We start from the raw sequence: 17951 nt of genomic DNA, 5'->3' as shown, positions 1-17951 counted from the left end.
TCAGGGGAAGAGACAGGGTGGAGTAAACTTATTCCATCTTGCACAGAATTGGAATCATTACTTTATATTTTGAATAACAACTTTATTTTCCTCCATTACTCTCCCAAGGTTATCTGTTCATTTAAAGTTTTATATATTTTCTTAAGAAAGTTTTAGTAATTAACATTTTCTTAGGAAATTGTCCTTAATTTAAATGTAAATTTAAAAATTTATTAACAGAGATTTAAGTAGCATGCATTTCCAATTATGGTATTTTCTTCTACATGTATGGTGTCATTTAGTTTCTTTCCAATATTATATATGGCTCATTTTACTTTTTTTCTCTTGATTACTTGCATGAACATTTTATCTATTGTGCTTTTAGAGACCCAACACTTGGACTTTTTGTTTTCTGATACATTAACGTATGCTTTTACCCTGAACAATTTCTTTTGTACTTCCTTGACTTGAATCCTTTGTTCATTTATTTTTATTTATTCCGCTTTTTAAACAGAGCTCTTAAAAATATCATTTTCCACTGAGTCTAGCTTTAGCTAAATCTTACGTGTAGTGCATGATTATTTTCTAAACATCCTATAATTGGACTTTTATTTCCTCTTTGGCCCAGAAATTATTGAAGTGGGTGATTTATTTTATTTTATTTTTATGTTATTATTTTAACTCCAAGTGTTTGTTTATACATTTTGTTAACCTATTTTAAAATTAATTCCCAGGTTTACTTCATTGAGGCCATAGAACAGGTCTGTTCTTATTGAAATCTTCTATGATCTAATATATGTCATTAGGTTTTGAGACATTTTTAGTTGTAAGATATAAATTCTTCTCTTATAAATCAGTTCTACTGTATACATTATCTAAGTGCTCTATATCCTTGTTCACTTTAATCTATCCCATCTGTTCAAGACTGAAAGTGTGTTAAACTCTGGTACAGTCATTCTTTGACAATTTATACTTACATTTTTAGCTTTGCTTTACATTTTTGTGATATATTAAGTTTTATGCATAAATGTTCAGAACAGTGAATAAAGAAACACTCATTAACAAGGTAACTTCAAACTTTAGCAACATAAAATTAGCCTTTACTCATTTAGCATATTTTCTTTGAACTTTACTATGTCTGGATGGCTCCTCAGCTTTATTATAATTATTACTATTATTATATTATTATTATCAATATCACTATTTTCAGTTTGCTTGCTATTTCCTTACTTAGTCTTTTTTATCCCCTCTTTTAGGCTGTCTCTATTCAATATGCCTTAGGAGGATATTAGATTTCTGATGGACTTAAGAGACAAATATAAGTTAAATCATAAATAAGACAGAAGAATATACAGATGAACATTTATAAGATTTCAGAGCAGGAAAGAATGTTTTAAATATGCAAACAAAAGACAAAACCACGGATTCGTTCTCATGCTCGCTGCAGGGGTCGGAGGTCAGAGCGAGCGCCTCGCGGGCCATAGGAGGAAGACGGTGGTGGAGTCGCGCGTTACCCAGGAGGAAATTAAGAAGGAGCCGGAGAAACCGATCGATCGGGAGAAAACGTGCCTGCTGTTGCTGCGTGTTTTCACCACCAATAACGGCCGCCACCACCGAATGGACGAGTTTTCCCGCGGAAACGTACCGTCCAGCGAGCTACAGATCTACACTTGGATGGATGCAACTTTGAAAGAGTTGACTAGTTTAGTAAAAGAAGTCTACCCAGAAGCTAGAAAGAAGGGCACACACTTCAATTTTGCAATTGTTTTTACAGATCCTAAAAGGCCTGGCTATCGAGTAAAGGAGATTGGCAGCACCATGTCTGGGAGGAAGGGGACTGATGACTCCATGACCCTGCAGTCGCAGAAGTTCCAAATAGGAGACTATCTGGAAATAGCAATCACACCTCCAAATCGGGCACCACCTCCTTCAGGGTGCATGAGACCATATTAAATTTTATTTACTATTTCTTGAATTATTTTTCATTCAGTTATGTAAAATAAATTATTTTTCTTCCCCTCAAAAAAAAAAAAGACAAAACCACGAAGAGAAACATTAATTAATTTGATCACATAGCAATTAACACTTTTATTCATCATAAAATATCATTAAACAAATTAGAAGGAAAAAGACAGATTGGAAAATGGCAGAAGAAATCTTGTTATCCTTATATATAAAGCACTCTTGTAAGTCTACATTAGCAAGACAACTGAAAATATGGACAAAGAAAATGGAAAAGCAATTCACAAAAGAATAAATACAGATGGACACCAAGCATATGAAAAACCATTCAAACACATTTTTAATTGTGGAACTTGGCATTATAATAAAAACAAGAAACTTTTTTCTTTGCATTTCACGTTGGCAAGAATTACTGAATATATATTCAGCCCTAGACTGGCTAAGGCTGAGTAGCAGACACAAAGCACATGTGTTTCTATTCTTCCATCCCTCATCGAAGTGAAACATCACTAATTTATCTTAGCATTCTTTGCTGCTGGGCCCACATGTGGTCTTACAGTCCTTCTCATAAAGGAGTGCCAGGTCACCACTACTAATTAATCGATGCTGGTACTCCAGATGGAATCTATCTGCCATTCCTAAAGTTTGATGAAAGTGGGGCTGCTATACATGCTTAGCCTTGGCAGCCTGATTCAATAATACGATTTTTTAAAAAATTACAATAATCATATTCTTTAACAAGGCATCCTCTCAAAGAAGATAATCAGAAATGAGCACACATTTATGTGCAAGGCTGGGATTTATGGTACTGATTACAAAAGTGACATGTTGGGAATATTGGCAATAATCTTAAAATAATACGAGAATGGTTAGATAAAGCATATTTGATGCATACAAAGAAAATTTACAATTATTATGTTTATGTTTTCAAAAAAGTTTAATGCTCTAAAAATGCTCAATACATCCTGCTAAATTGTGAGGTAGGGAGGCAAGAAACACATTTGTGTAATGTGAATGAAAAAAATATACATAGAAAAAAACGATGCAAGGAAAAATATAAAAATAAAATAATGTTTATCTTAAGGTAGAGCAATTGTTAATGGATGGTTATTTCATTCATTATATTTTAAGTTACAGAATATATCTTTGTATCCATATCCAGATAGTGCTGGGAGGAAGTCATATAGAGGATGTGACTGCTGGTTGACCTTGAGCAGGACCCAGCAACTGGAGGCTGCCTACCATCTCCCCTGTCCTTGGAATGTATCTTCTGCCCACCATTCCCCCAGTGGGAAGCATTTTCAAGGAAGCAGCCTTGAGAGAGCAATGTGTTGTTGAGACCATCTGGATGGAATATGCCACTAAACACAGTAAAGGCCTCTAAATAAACTTTTTTTTTTAAAGATTTTATTTATTTATTTATTTGAGAGAGAGAGAGAGAGAGAAACAGCATGAGAGGTGATAGGGTCAGAGGGAGAAGCAGGCTCCCCGCTGAGCCGGGAGCCCGATGTGGGACCCGATCCCAGGACTCCAGGATCGTGACCTGAGTTGAAGGCAGTCGCTTAACCAACTGAGCCACCCACGCGCCCCCTAAATAAACTCTTAACATTCTGGTGGGTGGGCGTGGAGGTCTACGCCAACAAGTCTTGTATATAAATTCTCTCGCTTTATTAAACCTGCCATCTATCAATCTGGAGTGGTCTACCTCTTTCTTCGATCTCTCTCTGCCCTCCATGCAGAGGCACAAGTTTCAGATTACTCCTAGGAAACTTTCAAGTTTGAGAACCAAAAATATAGATATTATGAAATATATATCAGTGGTATCCTATGGTTAAGGAATTTAATATTATAAACCTCCCAAATTTGTCTATGTCTAATATAAAAATGTTTTTTCAAATTCTGGCTTTAAGTACATAGTGGTTTCTGATGATCAATTGTGTATAAACCACTCTAAAACTTAATAACTTAAAACAATTATTATTATCTTTTATGATTCTGTCAGTTAATTGGGATCATTTGGTTCTGATGAATTCCAATTTCACAGAGGCTGTGGCTGGAGTTACCTAGAGACTCAACCGACCAGGACATCCAAGATGGCTTCTTCACTCACATGTTTGAAATTCAGTGCATCTTCATGTAGTTCTCTCTCTGAAAGAAAAGCCCAGACTTTTGACATGGTGGCTCACAGCTTCAGCAGGCAGGAAGCAGAACCACTGGGTCCATTAAGAGTGATGACTGGAGATGGCATGGCATCACTTCCGCCATACTTGAGTGGTCAAGCCTATCTAAATTCAAGGGGGTGGAGAAATAGACTCTACCTCTTGATTGGGAAGCAGTGAGATCACATTGTAGAAAATCATGAGGAATGAAAATTATTATCATGGACCTCTTTGGAAAATACACTCTGTCACTCAGTATTAGAAGCAAATCTGTCACTTTGAAGGATCTCCTACCTATTTTTCAACTTGCCAGCCTCATGGCTAAGGATTCTAATCCTTCAAAGAGCTTTAATGTACTCAATGGGTCTTAAGCTGATGTAAAGTCTACAAAAATAGAAACTTCTCTCTTATTTCACTACTTGATAAAGGACCAATTTGCAGTAGCTTAATTTATCCCCTATGGAATGTGATTTGATCTCAGACTTACAATGTTTGCAAACTTGAACAGTTTAAAATGAAATAACATACTCCACTAACTTCTGTTCATCCTGTTAATCTGTGCCTTGTTTTCCTCTAGCCAGATGTTTCTTATACTTCATTTGCCTAACAATATTCAGACTAGGAAACGATTCTAGCATTAAAATGATGCACCAAACATACCCACATTTATTTTCCATATCCTTGGCTCTTTCTAGATCTGTCTTGCATTTTTCAACATCCTTAATTTCTATTGAACCCAGATGGAATCTATGTTTGCCAGGAAAGAAAGTAAACCAAACATGCGCCAGTATTTTATATTCTTCCATGCTATATGGAAAAGGTCTGAAGATATAATATGCTCTTTAAAATCATGCACACCAGGCATTTAGTTGAAGAAAGTGTGGTAGGCAACTTCTGAAATGGCCCCTAATGACCCCTGCCTCCTGATATCCCTACCCTTTTGTAATTCTTTCCCTTTGGATGTGGGTTGGACTTAATGACTTACTTCCAACAAACAAAATATGGCAAAAGTATTGGGATGTCATTGTCAAGATTAGGTTTCAAAAGACTCTGTTTTCCATTTTGTTCATTCTCTTTCACTCTCTCCCTCTCTTGTTCTGAGGAAAGCCAGCTGCCATGTCATGAGATGCCCTATGGAGAGGTCCACATGGCAAGGAACTCATGTCTCTGGCCAACAGCCAACAAGGACCCGCAGCCTGTCAACAGTTATGAAGCATGTCAACAGCTGTATCTTCTGAAGCAGACCCTTCTCCTGTCAAGCCTTAAGATAACTGCAGCCCTGGGCAGCATCATGACCGCAACCTTGCAAGATGCTCCGAGTCAAAAAACCCAGCCTAGCAACACCTAAAATCCTGAACTACAGGAAATGTCAGATACTAAATGTTTGTCATGTAAAGCCACCAAATCTTAGGGCAATTTGCCATGGTAGCAGCAATTTGAGTACCTAAAATTTATAGAGAAAGCTCATGTCTTTGGCTCTAAGAACAAAGACAATAGCCCCTGTGGTCCAAAGCGTATGGAGGGAATCAGCATTATTTTTTTTTTCTCTTTTCTCTTGCTACTTCATTCTGAGGGCAGTCCTGATAGCACAGTCTATACACAGGGTGGGGGGATAAAACTCCAAAAGAAATTCTGGCTTTCTAGCCAGAGAGCCAGGAAAAGGTACTACAAGAGACAGAAAGTATCAGGGAAATTCCAGGGAGTAGACAGCTAGAGGAAGATTCCCTAATTCTATGTATGAACTGATACAAGTTCTCATTCATGAGCTACAAGTGAGTGAACAGACACAAAGAAGAATGGCTTTGAGAACTGAGCTACAATATAAAACCACTACCCATAGCTCTGACTAACATCTCTACAGTTCATGTATGCAGCAGACCCAAGCAACACAGAAAAGTCTTCGAAAATTAAACTCACACGAGAATCACCACCCACAGAAATAGGGACAGAACTTGTGGTCTAAAATCTAACTGGATTGATTGTCTGCTAAAATAAATTAAAAATGATTGGCATCTCCAAAGGATTTTAAAAGGACCCAGAATCTCACAATATAATATCCAAAATATCCAGGATATAACCAAAATTACTTCAAAGAAAAAGAAAAATCTGATCACTTTTCAAGGGAGAAGACAATCAACAAATTCAAACTCCAAGATGGTCTAGATATTTGTTATCAGACAAAGATGTTAAAGCAGTTATTATAGTCATGCTCCCTATTATACCCATGGTAAAAGTGAATATTCTTCAAACTGTTTTTTTCCCTTTTTTTCTTAATTTTTACTATTGCATGTAGAGATAACACTTCACCTACATAGAGGCATTTCTTCCATAGAGCCTTTGTGTTCAAACTGGTTTTTTTCTCTTTTTTCTTTTTTTCTTAAGTTTTACTATTGCATGCAGAGATAACATTTCACCTACATAAAGGCATTTCTTCCAAAGAGCCTTTGTGTTCAAACTGGGTTTCTTTTTTCTTTTTTTTCCTTAAGTTTTACTATTGCATGCAGAGATAACACTTCACCTACACAGAGGCATTTCTTCCATAGAGCTTTTGTGTTCAAACTGTTTTTCCCCCTTTTTTCTTTTTTTTCTTAAGTTTTACTGTTGCATGCAGAGATAACATTCCACCTGCAAAGAGGCATTTCTTCCATAAAAAGGTGAATATTCTTAAAATGCATAGAAAAGTAGAATTTTTGAGCAGAGAAACTGTAAAAATGAACCAGCTAGAAATTTAAAAACTAAAAAATACATTATCTGAAATTCAAAAAAAATTACTGAATGGTTCCAATGGCAGAAGGGGATACAGAGGAAATATTTAGTGAACTTGAAAATAGATAGATAAAAATGATCCAATCTGAAGGGCAGTCAAAAAAAAAAGATTTGAAAAAAAAAAAAGAACAAAGTCACAGTTATCTGTGGGACAATATCTAAGTTCCAATATTCATGTCACTGGAGTCTCAGAAAGAGAGAAGAAATTGATTGATGCAAAAATATATATATTTAAAGAAATTATAGATAGACACTTCTTAAATTTTGTGAAAGACATAAATTTACAGATTCAAGAAGTTCTGAGAAACCTACATAGGATAAACCAAAAAAAAAAAAAAACCAAAACCCCATGCTTAGTCAGACATATCATAATCAAACTACCAAAATACAAAATATATATATATATTATTATTATATAATATAATATAAAACACACAAAGAAACAATTTGAATGACTGTGGATTTCTCAACAAAAACCATGGAGGCCAAAGACGATGAAATAACGAATTCCAAGTGCTAAAAAAAAGGAATTGTCAACCCCAAATTCTATATCCAATAAAAATGTTCTTCAGGAATGATGGCAAGTAAAGACATTTTCAGGTGAGGGGAAACTAGAAGAACTAGGAACTAGCAGACCTGTTCTAAAGGAAATATTAAAGGAAGCTCTTAAAGATGAAGAAAATGATACCAGAAGGAAACATGGAACTACAGAAATAAAGAGTGACAGAAATGATAAATATAAAGGTAAATATAACAGATTACTTTTCTCCCTTTGAGTCCTTTAAATATAACTGTCAAATGCAAAAAGTATAAAATTGTCTGGTGAGGCTTTCAATGTATGTGAATATATATTAAATCTATAACATAAAGAAAGGAGTATAAAGGGACCTATGTGGATGGAAGGCTTCTACATTTCTACATGTTCCAATTAAAAACAGAGACTGGCAGATTAGATTTTAAAGCAGACTCAGCTATATGTTGACTACAGGAAATCTACTTTATATATAAACATAGATCGATAAAAGTAAAAGGAAGGTAAGAGATATATTATGAAAACACCAATCAAAAGAATACTACAGTAATGATATTAACATCAGACAGAGTAGACTTTAGAACAGGAAATAACATCAGGATAACAAAAGACATTAAATTAATTATTAAATACTGATAAAGGGGTGAATTCTCCAAGACATAATAATCCTTAATATGTATAACCTCCTAACAACAGGTACCAAACTACATGAAGCAAAAACTGACAGATCTAAAAGAGAAAATAGGCAAATTAACAAATATAGTTGGAGATACCTACAGTCAGTAATCAATAGAAGAATCAAATGGAAAAACCAGCGAGGAGAAAGGAGACTTAACACTGATTGCCATTTATAGAACACTTCAACCAACAATAGCAGGATATGCATTATTTTCAAATATTCATAGAACAGTCACCAAGATAGATCATATTCTAGGCCATTAAAAGTCTTAGTCAATTTACAGGAATTGAAATCATACAAAGTATGTGCTCACTATAAATGGAATTAAACTAGAAATCAATAACAGAAAGACATCTGGAAAATTCGAAGACATTTAGAAATTAAACAACCCATGGGCCAAGAAAAAAATCTCAAGAGAAATTAGAAAATATTTTTAACTGAAAGAAAATGAAAATGCAACATATCATAATGTATGGAATGTGGCTAAAGCAGTTCTTACAGAGAACTTTGTAAAATTAAATGCTTATATTTAACAAAAAGAAAGTTTCAAGTTGGTTATCTAACCTCACATTATGAAACTAGTGAAGAACAAATTAAACCCAAAATAAGCAGAAGGAAGGAAATAATACATTACTATGGGAGTGTAGTCTCCAAATATATGAACAGATATAAATGGACTGGAAAATAGAAAAATCACAGAGAAAATCAATCAAACCAAAAAGTAGATCTCTAATAAAACTCTAGCCAGACAAAACATGGAGGAAAAAATATGCAAATTACCAACATCAAAGGGGAGATAACACTACAGATCCCACAGATACTACAAGGACAGTAAGGGAATACTACAAACAACTCTAAACACATAAATTCAACAACTTAGATGAGATGGACCAATTTCCTGAAAACTATGAACTACCAGAAGTCACTCCAAACCAAATTTTTGGTGACCAGAAGGCATTCATCTCAGAAAACTCTCCAGGCTTTATTCAGGACAATTGCCTATTTCTCTAGCCTCAGGCTGATTTCCCATCTCCACCCTCCAGCTACCAACAAAGTTTGGTTCCAAATTTTGGCCACTGATTCTTTGGTCTCCCTTTTTCCTTATAAATTTCTAATTTCATCCCTTCACCATCTCCCCCCACCCATGACTGTTTTTGTTAAGAGGAGAATTGATATAATCTTCAGAAACTTAGACAACCTAGGCTTCTACAGAAAAATTTTTGAAGAATGTCTGATTAGCTTGAGTCCCTCTTGTTATTATCTGCTGCCAAAACTTCCTCAGCAGCAATGCGTGCACTTGGTATTAGTGCACATTCAGGAAGGATTAAAGCACTTGTCTGCTACTCTGTACGTGGCCAAGCCCTCAATCAAGGGCCTTTCATCTAACCACACTACTCCCCAAATCACTAGCATGTAGCTTGTCTCATGACAAGCTGTTGAAGAACCAACAGAGTCCTCAGAGGAACTAAACTCCTTGCTCAAGTAATTGTGATAAGATTAGGACACTAAAAGGACATCTGCTATAGCTCTTCCTTATAATTTATACCCCTTAATGCCTGTAGATTCTGGTTTATGGATTGACTTCTAGGGCTCCTCCTCTCTTGTCAACTTTCCAGTTCATTTGTGTGAGTTTATAATAAGATGGAAAATATATATACCAAAAGCATATTCTTATCTCTGAAAAATGATTAAGTTGCTTTTTACCAATTTCTTATAATTTTGGAGTTGTATCCCTAAACTAATACTAATACTGGACAAATATATATTCTCAGGCAGCATTTGCCACTACCTTGACAGGTATGACGAGTTACATTCCTGGCAATATTTTGAGAGAACACAAGAGCAATGGAGTTTGTAATAGTTTCACTAATGGAGCCAAAAAGTTACAATGTTTGAATTTCCCAAAAGCCGCCCCCATAATTAATATGAATTTCTTTAAACCACTAGAACTGGGCTTCATTCCTCTCCCACATTCCCTGGGAATTCTGACTGCCATCCAGGATCTTCCCTATGATTTAAGACCAGGAGGACATGGCCTTTATGGTGTCTTCCAAATGAGACTTCTCTTAGTTACATGTTGACTACTAGTTTCTCATTGAAGTCATCCCCAACTTTGCAGAAACACCTGAACGCTGGCACCAACACCTCTCTGAGCTGAGCCCTTGCCCTTTTTTTTTTTTTTTTTTGGTAACCAAAATCTGTGGTATGTGCTTCTCTAAGAAAATACAACTCCTGCTCCCTCTTTTCTGTCTTTCAACAGCTAGCAGGCACTGCCTACCATCCCTCTTACACATAATTACTTCTTTATGCTCTACCCCTTACTTAAACAGGTATTTCCCTCTTTTGTTCTCTTGTTTCCCTTTCTAAATCCCTAGGAGTATTAAATTTAGGGCTTGATTTTCACTTGGAAATGTTTTCCATATTTGTGGCACCAATGTCATCAGAGGATTTACAGTAGGTCAAGTGAAGAAAAACACAGAGTGCAGAGTGAATGAAGAATTAAAAAAAAAAAAACTCTTCTGCAACAGATAAATCAAAATGCCAATTATTTTCTGCTAGAATATATTTCATCAAATAATTCATGGTTATTCTGAGAACTACAGCAGTTTAATTAATCAAAAATGAATTTATATAGTCATTGTCCTTTAAAACATGGATTTTCAAATTTGAATGCCTGAGGAATTTTAAAAATGCTTTTAAAAAGGTTTAATTTTAGAGAGAGAATGTGCACATAGGGAGGGGGAGGGGCAGAGAGAGACTCTCAAGTAGACTGCCCACTAAGTGAGGAGCCCCATGCAGGGCTTGATCTCACAATCCATGAGATCATGACCTCAGCCTAAACTGAGTCAGATGCTCAACTGACTAAGCTATCCAGGCGCCCCAAATGCCTGAGGAATTTTTTTAAAAACCTGGGTCTCAGCCACAAAGACTGATTTAACTCGATGAGTTGCAACCTGGGCATCAAGATTTTTCAAAGTTCCCCAGGTGACCTTATTGTGCAACAGAATGACGTTATCGTGCAGCCAATTTATCATGAGCACAATCAGCAGGGGTTTGATAAAATACAGATTGCTAGAGCTGCTGACTCAGTAGGTGTAGATGGGGCCTGAGGATTTCCATTCCTAACAAATTCCCAGCTGAAGTTGTTGTTCTGGAGGTCATACCGTGAGAACCACAGCTTTCATGTGCATATGAATCACCTTCAGGTGCAGAGGATTCTGTTAAAAGGCAGGTCTACTTCAGTTGGTGTGGGACTGGATTAGATTCTGCATTTCTAATAAGCTTTCAGGAGATACTAATGCTGATCCGAAGACCATACTTTATACAGCAAAAGATCAGAGCACAGGAAGTTAACTATTAGAGTACGGCATTCATGAAATAAATACGATTTTGTGACATAGCGAGAATAAAAAATTTAGTACCAACACCATTTTGAAGTAAGTTTTCAACTGTAATTTCAATATCATTACACGGATATATGAGAAAAATTTCATGATCGTTGAGAAATTACGAAAAAATGTTTAATGTCATAGAATGAGAAATTCAAAATTACTTTTTTCACGTTTTATATGTTTATTCAGAAAGTGATTCAACTATGGATGATGCATTTTTAGCACTATGAAAGCCAACATTTTAAAATCCTTTTTCCCTGCATTTCTGTTTATTACATTTTTTTATAGTCCTGAAGAAATTCTCTTATCTGAAGTTTTTCATGCATTTGGGTATTTTGCATGATGTCTAACGTGATGGCAGTGAGGCCATAGCTATAATCATAACCCTCTTGTAACCCAAAAACAACATTAACTTTCTTTTCTGTGTAGGCAGCTATGAAGTTACCAGATAGTGACTGTCCATCTGGAAGGAACTGGTTATCTTTTCCTTGATCAATTATTATGTCTAGCTGAGCATGTGGATAGGACTTCACAAGATGGGTAGCATCATAAGCCTTCCATTTATTTTGATCTGTCCCCAAATATCCACTAAAGGCTTTTTTGTCCCAAAGACAGAGCACTGGATTGCAAATTGGAGCAAATGCTGACACAGATATGTACTTTCCAGGATTCTTCAAAGCACAAATCAGAGTTTCACGGCCTCCCATGGAGTGGCCAAAAATAGACATCCTGGAGGGGTCCACTGGAAAATGGGCATTTATGAGTTGGGAAAGCTCTGCAGTTACATAAGAATACATTCTGTAGTTGCGGCTCCTGGGTGGTTCAGTTGGTTGAGTGTCCAACTCTTGGTTTTGGCTCAGGTCATGATCTCATGGGTGGTGGGATCGAGCCCGGAGTCACGCTCCGTGCTCAGTGGGGAGTCTGCTTGAAGATTCTCTCCCTCTCTCCCTCTCTCTCTAAAGTAAATAAAAAAATCTTTTTTAAAAATGTAAGTCTTGTGGTCGTTTTTAAAAATCAGTGCCTATACAGTAAAAATTGGAACCATCGGGCTCATGAGTAATTATTTGGGGGCCATTTTCACAAAAGAGTTCTAATATTACAATTTTATAATTCTGTTTCTGCTAACCACTTCATATTTTTTATTTTCTAGGCTTGAAGTTAGCAGGCTTAACAATTTTTACACTCCTACTCTGCAAGTGTTTATCCATTTTTACGTAAGTGACAAATCAATTCCTGAGTTTTGTTAAGGGCTTTCTATTTTTTGGATAGTGAAGTTCTTATAATAGGGTGGAGAGAGAACATTTGGTTCCTTTTGTGTCCTTCTCATACACATTTTAAAGCAATGGCTTCAGTTTAGGAACTGCTGGATTTTTTGGAAACATCTGAATGTGGGACTTCCAAATTCTGAGAAAATAAGCAAATAACCAAATAAAATGGCACTGTAGTGTGATAACAACCTTTTAGACTCAAGAGTCTAGATTTTAGAGGAAGGGGCAGATATAAAAATGGCGAGAAAGAGAACTAAGAAAATGATAAAGAATGTGACAAGGCCATCTTTCAAAAGCAGGAATAAGATATTTAGCAGATTTTTGTAAAAATAAAATCAGTAATATGTATATTTCTCTCTTGCAAATTAGGATTATTCTCACCAATCTGAGAGCATGAGCTTGATGGTATAGAGGCTCTGGGTGATCAATACAAGTAAACAAGACCTGATGGGTGACAGCCCATCTGGGCTCTCTGTAAAATGAGAAGGTTCTACTTGACACTGTTTCTTAGTCTACGGGGGCAGGAGGAGGGCACACAATGCTTCGAGAAGCTTATGAAGGCTATAGATCCTCTCTCCAGAAAAATTCATGATTTGCATGTGATTCCATAGAATCCAGATGCCCTGACCATGGTTGATGGATGAGGATGTCTAGAGCCCAAGTGAATCAGACACTTCACACAGCCCTTGGCATAGAGTTAAGTTCTAGATGTTGGTGATAATGATAATAAATAGCTTCGTTTCATGAGGTGAAGAACAAGAAAAAAACCACTTGTTTCATAAATGGAGTTTCATTCAAGCTAGTGATTAGTGAAACTTCCTTCCAGATTCTGACAATAGGCTGTCAACCTGTATGGTCAGCATTTGTTATTTTGAATGGTCATTCTTTCCTGTTTTTAATCAATAATTTTTGGCAACTTGGGAGAAGATCCATTTAAGAACTACTATTTATTTATTAATTCCTTTGTACCAAGCTCTCTGATAAGCAGTTAGTCTGCATTAGCTCCTTTAATCCAAACAAATCCTAGTAAGGTTTACTAATGAAGAAGATGAGGCTTCCAGTAATTCCAGTGGTCCCACAGACTATTGTGTGGCAGGAGCAGCTCCTTTCACAAAGCGAAAACTGTAGAGAACACTAATCTTTTTTTTTTTTTAAATAAATCCACCTTCGTTGGCCCAGGAATTACTGAAAATTTCTTCCAGATTCTAACAATGGTCTGTTAATATTCATCTTCACTGTTTGTTGTTTTGGAATGTCATTATCTCTGGGCTTTCGTCAATATATATTTTTTAAAGATTTTATTTATTTGACAGAGAGCAAGACAGCGAGAGAGGGAACACAAGCAGGGGGAGTGGGAGAGGGCCGAGCAGGGGGCCCGATGCAGGGCTTGATCCCAGGACCCTGGGATCATGACCTGAGCCAAAGGCAGATGCTTAACAACTGAGCCACCCAAGTGCCCCTTTCGTCAATATTTTAAAATTTTATCTATTTATTTGATAGAGAGAGGGACAGCGAGAGAGGGAACACAAGCAGGGGGAGTAGGAGAGGGAGAAGCAGGCTTCCCGCCAAGCAGGGAGCCCAAGATGGGGCTCCATCCCAGGACCCTGAGAACATGACCCAAGCCGAAGGCAGACGCCTAACCACTGAGCAACCCAGGCGCCGCCCTTTCGTCAATATTTTAATGTGAACTCTGGACAAGGTAAACTAGGAGCTGCTAGCCCTTCAATATACCATTCTGACCAGAACTGTCATTTCCACGGCATAGCTCCAACATTGCCATTTGGCTTCCTTATTAGCTTTGGCTTTCCTCAAGAACTTGCTACCTGGATTATAAACTGAACAATATTCTATGCTCTATACTTGCATACCTTGTTTTCCTTTTCATTCATCTTGGTTTCATGCTAAACATGAAATTAGCTAGAACATTCTACTTCAAAGTGTTCATTACAAGGTTGTGAAGAAAAGAACACCATTTTTGTAAAGACTATCATGCTCAACTTTATTTGGTAAATATTTGCCATTAATGTCAGTAGGTAACAGAAACTGCTCATCCTGTGGTCATCTGCTTTCTCTTTTTAGACTTCTAGCCTCTGCCCTCTCTTTCCACCATTTAAAAGCTTTCCTGATGCATATTCCTCTTTTGGCCTCATATTTTCATACTCTGCACATTCTCCTTGAGTGACCTCATCTACTCTCGGATAGTCATGACATGCAAATCTCCAGTCCCAGCCCAGACGTTTTTCCAAACTCTTAACTCGTTTAATCATTAACAACCTGGATCAACCATCCAGTTTTCCATAGGCATCTCAAACTCCACATGTCCAAAATAAAGTTATTATCTTCAACAATCCTTCTACCTCCTGAATCATCTACTTCCCTCCCACCATTCACCCATAAAGAATTAACTTCTGATGTTTCTCACCACCCCATAATTATCACCTGCATTAATTTATCCTTGTGAAACTCAGAATCACCTACATTCATTGATTCATGAATCATTAATTGCTACTTTCTGCATATGTAAGTAGGAAGAATAAGATCCACTTACCCCAGCAGGGTGGGGGGGGATTGCGATTGTTTGAAGGCTCTTTCAAATATATTTGTGTGTGATTAAAATGATGGAATATCTTTGGATGAATTTAAGTACAAAAGGCAAAATATTCCATCCCTGTAAGTTTTTTCCTTTTGGCTTAGAAAATGTTAATATTTTTACTCAAGCCATCTGGGTCTTAGAAATATCATGTGCCTTTGATGACTATATGTGAAAACTATTTTTTGCATCTTTAAAAATTCCTGAAGGAATGCTATTACTAAGTTTGTTTTCCTATTTTCCTGACAACAAATTACAATTAACTTGCAATTCAAAAGACAAATTTGAAATCTATTTAAGCAGTTCCAAGTCAACCTCACAGATATCAAATGATCATATTAAAATACTAATAGCTATAGATAACTCAAGTGTTTCCTTGACTTACTGTCTTTTGTTTGGATGTAATTTTCTTTCATATTTAAAAAGTCCTTTAGCACCATCTGCTTCTATAACACTTCGCCATGCTTAAAAAATTTTATTCCCAGACACGGCAGTTTTGAAATTACTCCATCAAAGCTTCTTAAAGAAAATAAATTGGAAAAAGAACTTCCATTCCTCCTAGCTTGTTTCTTAATAAACAGCAGACAAAGACAATGCTTGTTACCCAAGAAACACAGTGCTACATGAACATTTTGTTATAATCCGACATTTCCCTTCTGATTTTCCCTCTGACCCTAAGGCTAACTGGTGCCTGAGGAAACAATATTTTATGTGCTATATGCACAATCTGTGCAATAATATTCCTTTAAGATATGCAGATCTCATTTTATAATCTGAACTATAAAATGGGGTGAATTTTCACATAGTCTCATCCATTTTATGGATAAACATTTAACAAATGACTAGATTGCCAAAATAAATTCCCCAAGGGAAGCTGATAGACTGAAGCAGTAACACCAGTAAAAGAAATCCAACAAAGGAAATAGCTTCTTCCTCTGTGAAACTGAAGCATACTCTTAAGAGAAAAATCAGAATTTTCCAGGGCACCTAGGTGGTTCAGTTGGTTAAGCATCCAACTCTTGATTTCAGCTCAGGTCATGGTCTCTGGGTCACAGGATGGGGCCCCACATCAGGTTCCATGCTCAGTGGGGAGTCTGCTTGAGATTCTCTCTCTCTCCCTCTGCCTCTGCCTCCCACCCCCCCAACCCCCCACGCACGCTCTCTCTCTCTAAAAGAAATAAATCTTTAAAAAAAAAATCAAACTTTTCCAATTCTTGACAGTGGTAGTACAGGATTAGGCAGCTGAGTTTTTCAATGTGTACAACTCCCGAGTCAGTGATATTGATTTAGAAATATAAGTAAGTGGTATTAGGATAGTGATGTTGAAATTGTTGTAGACCAAATAAGAATAGGCCAATTGTCTTCCTAAGAAAGTCCAAGTATGGATGTTAAATTGTTTACAGATCTATTCATCCTTTCAGTCACTATTCAATATACATCAAACACCTGCTATATCTAGATTCTCTATTAGTTTCTGGAATGAATCAATAATTTTCTTATAATTTATAATAAAATTTATTCATCATCTTGTAGATGTAAATGGACCTCCATCCTCCAGTATTTTCTACCTGAATCCATTTCCCACAAGCGAGCCAGAATTCACTTTGTAAAGTTAAAATTAAATTGCATGATAAAGTTCAAATTCCCTAATAATGGTTTACAAAGACCTTGATGGTTTGACTCTTGCTTACCTCTCCTGCCTTGCTGTTCCACCTTGCTCTCTGGTCATGATGAATTACTAACCATTCACAAAACAGGCCTTCGCATGCTGTTTCCCCTGGCCAAATGCTTTTCCTCCTCTCCTTGTCTGACTCTTTCCCCCTGACCTTTTGTTTCTAGACCTCTCCTTGGCTAAAACTTCTTCAAGGACTAAAGTGTGCGCAGGTGAGCCTCTTATGCAGTCAAATGCTCGCTCCTGAGCTACAGGCCCAGGTGAACTTCTTATGCACCACGTAACACCCTGGGCCTTACACCTTGTAGCACCTGCCACAGCAAGTGATTTACTTGTCTCACTCCTGCTAGACCGTATACCCCTCAAGGACAGGCACTACGCCTTGTTTGCTCTGCAAATCTCATGATGTGAAATGCAGCCTTGGCACATCTTAGTGATGACGATTTGCTAAATGAGTAAGTAGAAAATTGAACTATGCATTCTTCTCATTCATTTTGGGGAGGTCATTTTACAGTGGCAAGCGTGTGAGGTAAGGGAAATTATCCTTAGCCTCACTACTTGACTACATGAATTGAGACATCTGGTGGTAAATGCACACACTTAAGCATATTCTCTTCCCCCCCCCAAACATTTTAGTTCTAATTAATCATGAAAATGTTTCATCCTGAAATCAATAAAATGTTTCAGCCTGATCTTTCCTACTGAGAATATTAAGTGGCTTCTAATTGCTTTATGTTTTATGATGGATCAAAATATAAGGCATCTCCAAAATCAACTTATATCTTTTTTCTTTTTCTTTTCTTTCTTTCTTTTTTGAAAGCAGGGTAGAAAGTAAAATGAACTACTCTAGAGAAAGAAATATGCTCTTCAGAGATGAGAACTCTGTCTGGATAAATTGTTTCGGTCTGCACAGTGTAGCATAAAAAATACCGAACTTCTGTAAAGGTTTTAT

At 36.6% G+C, this 17951-nt stretch overlaps 1 protein-coding gene and 1 pseudogene across 1 annotated transcript; one reads left to right on the top strand and one right to left on the bottom strand.

The window, feature by feature from the left end:
- The first annotated feature begins 1398 nt into the window (after positions 1-1398).
- Positions 1399-2004, top strand: LOC118017828 (histone deacetylase complex subunit SAP18-like). The gene has a single exon (XM_035016095.1). The coding sequence runs from the start codon at positions 1414-1416 to the stop codon at positions 1930-1932; it is 519 nt and encodes a 172-aa protein (XP_034871986.1). The 5' UTR covers positions 1399-1413; the 3' UTR covers positions 1933-2004.
- Positions 2005-11787: 9783 nt separating this feature from the next.
- Positions 11788-14626, bottom strand: LOC118018134 (annotated as a pseudogene).
- Positions 14627-17951: the final 3325 nt, after the last annotated feature.

This window comes from Mirounga leonina, unplaced genomic scaffold (assembly GCF_011800145.1).
Source record: "Mirounga leonina isolate KUSES-001 unplaced genomic scaffold, KU_Mleo_1.0 Mir_170, whole genome shotgun sequence".
Taxonomy (NCBI): domain Eukaryota; kingdom Metazoa; phylum Chordata; class Mammalia; order Carnivora; family Phocidae; genus Mirounga; species Mirounga leonina.
This window is presented reverse-complemented; position numbering and strand designations above follow the sequence as displayed.

What these genes read in the sequence shown, in the direction of transcription:
- LOC118017828 (XM_035016095.1), top strand. Translation starts at nt 1,414, where the DNA reads ATGCTCGCTGCAGGGGTCGGAGGTCAGAGCGAGCGCCTCGCGGGCCAT.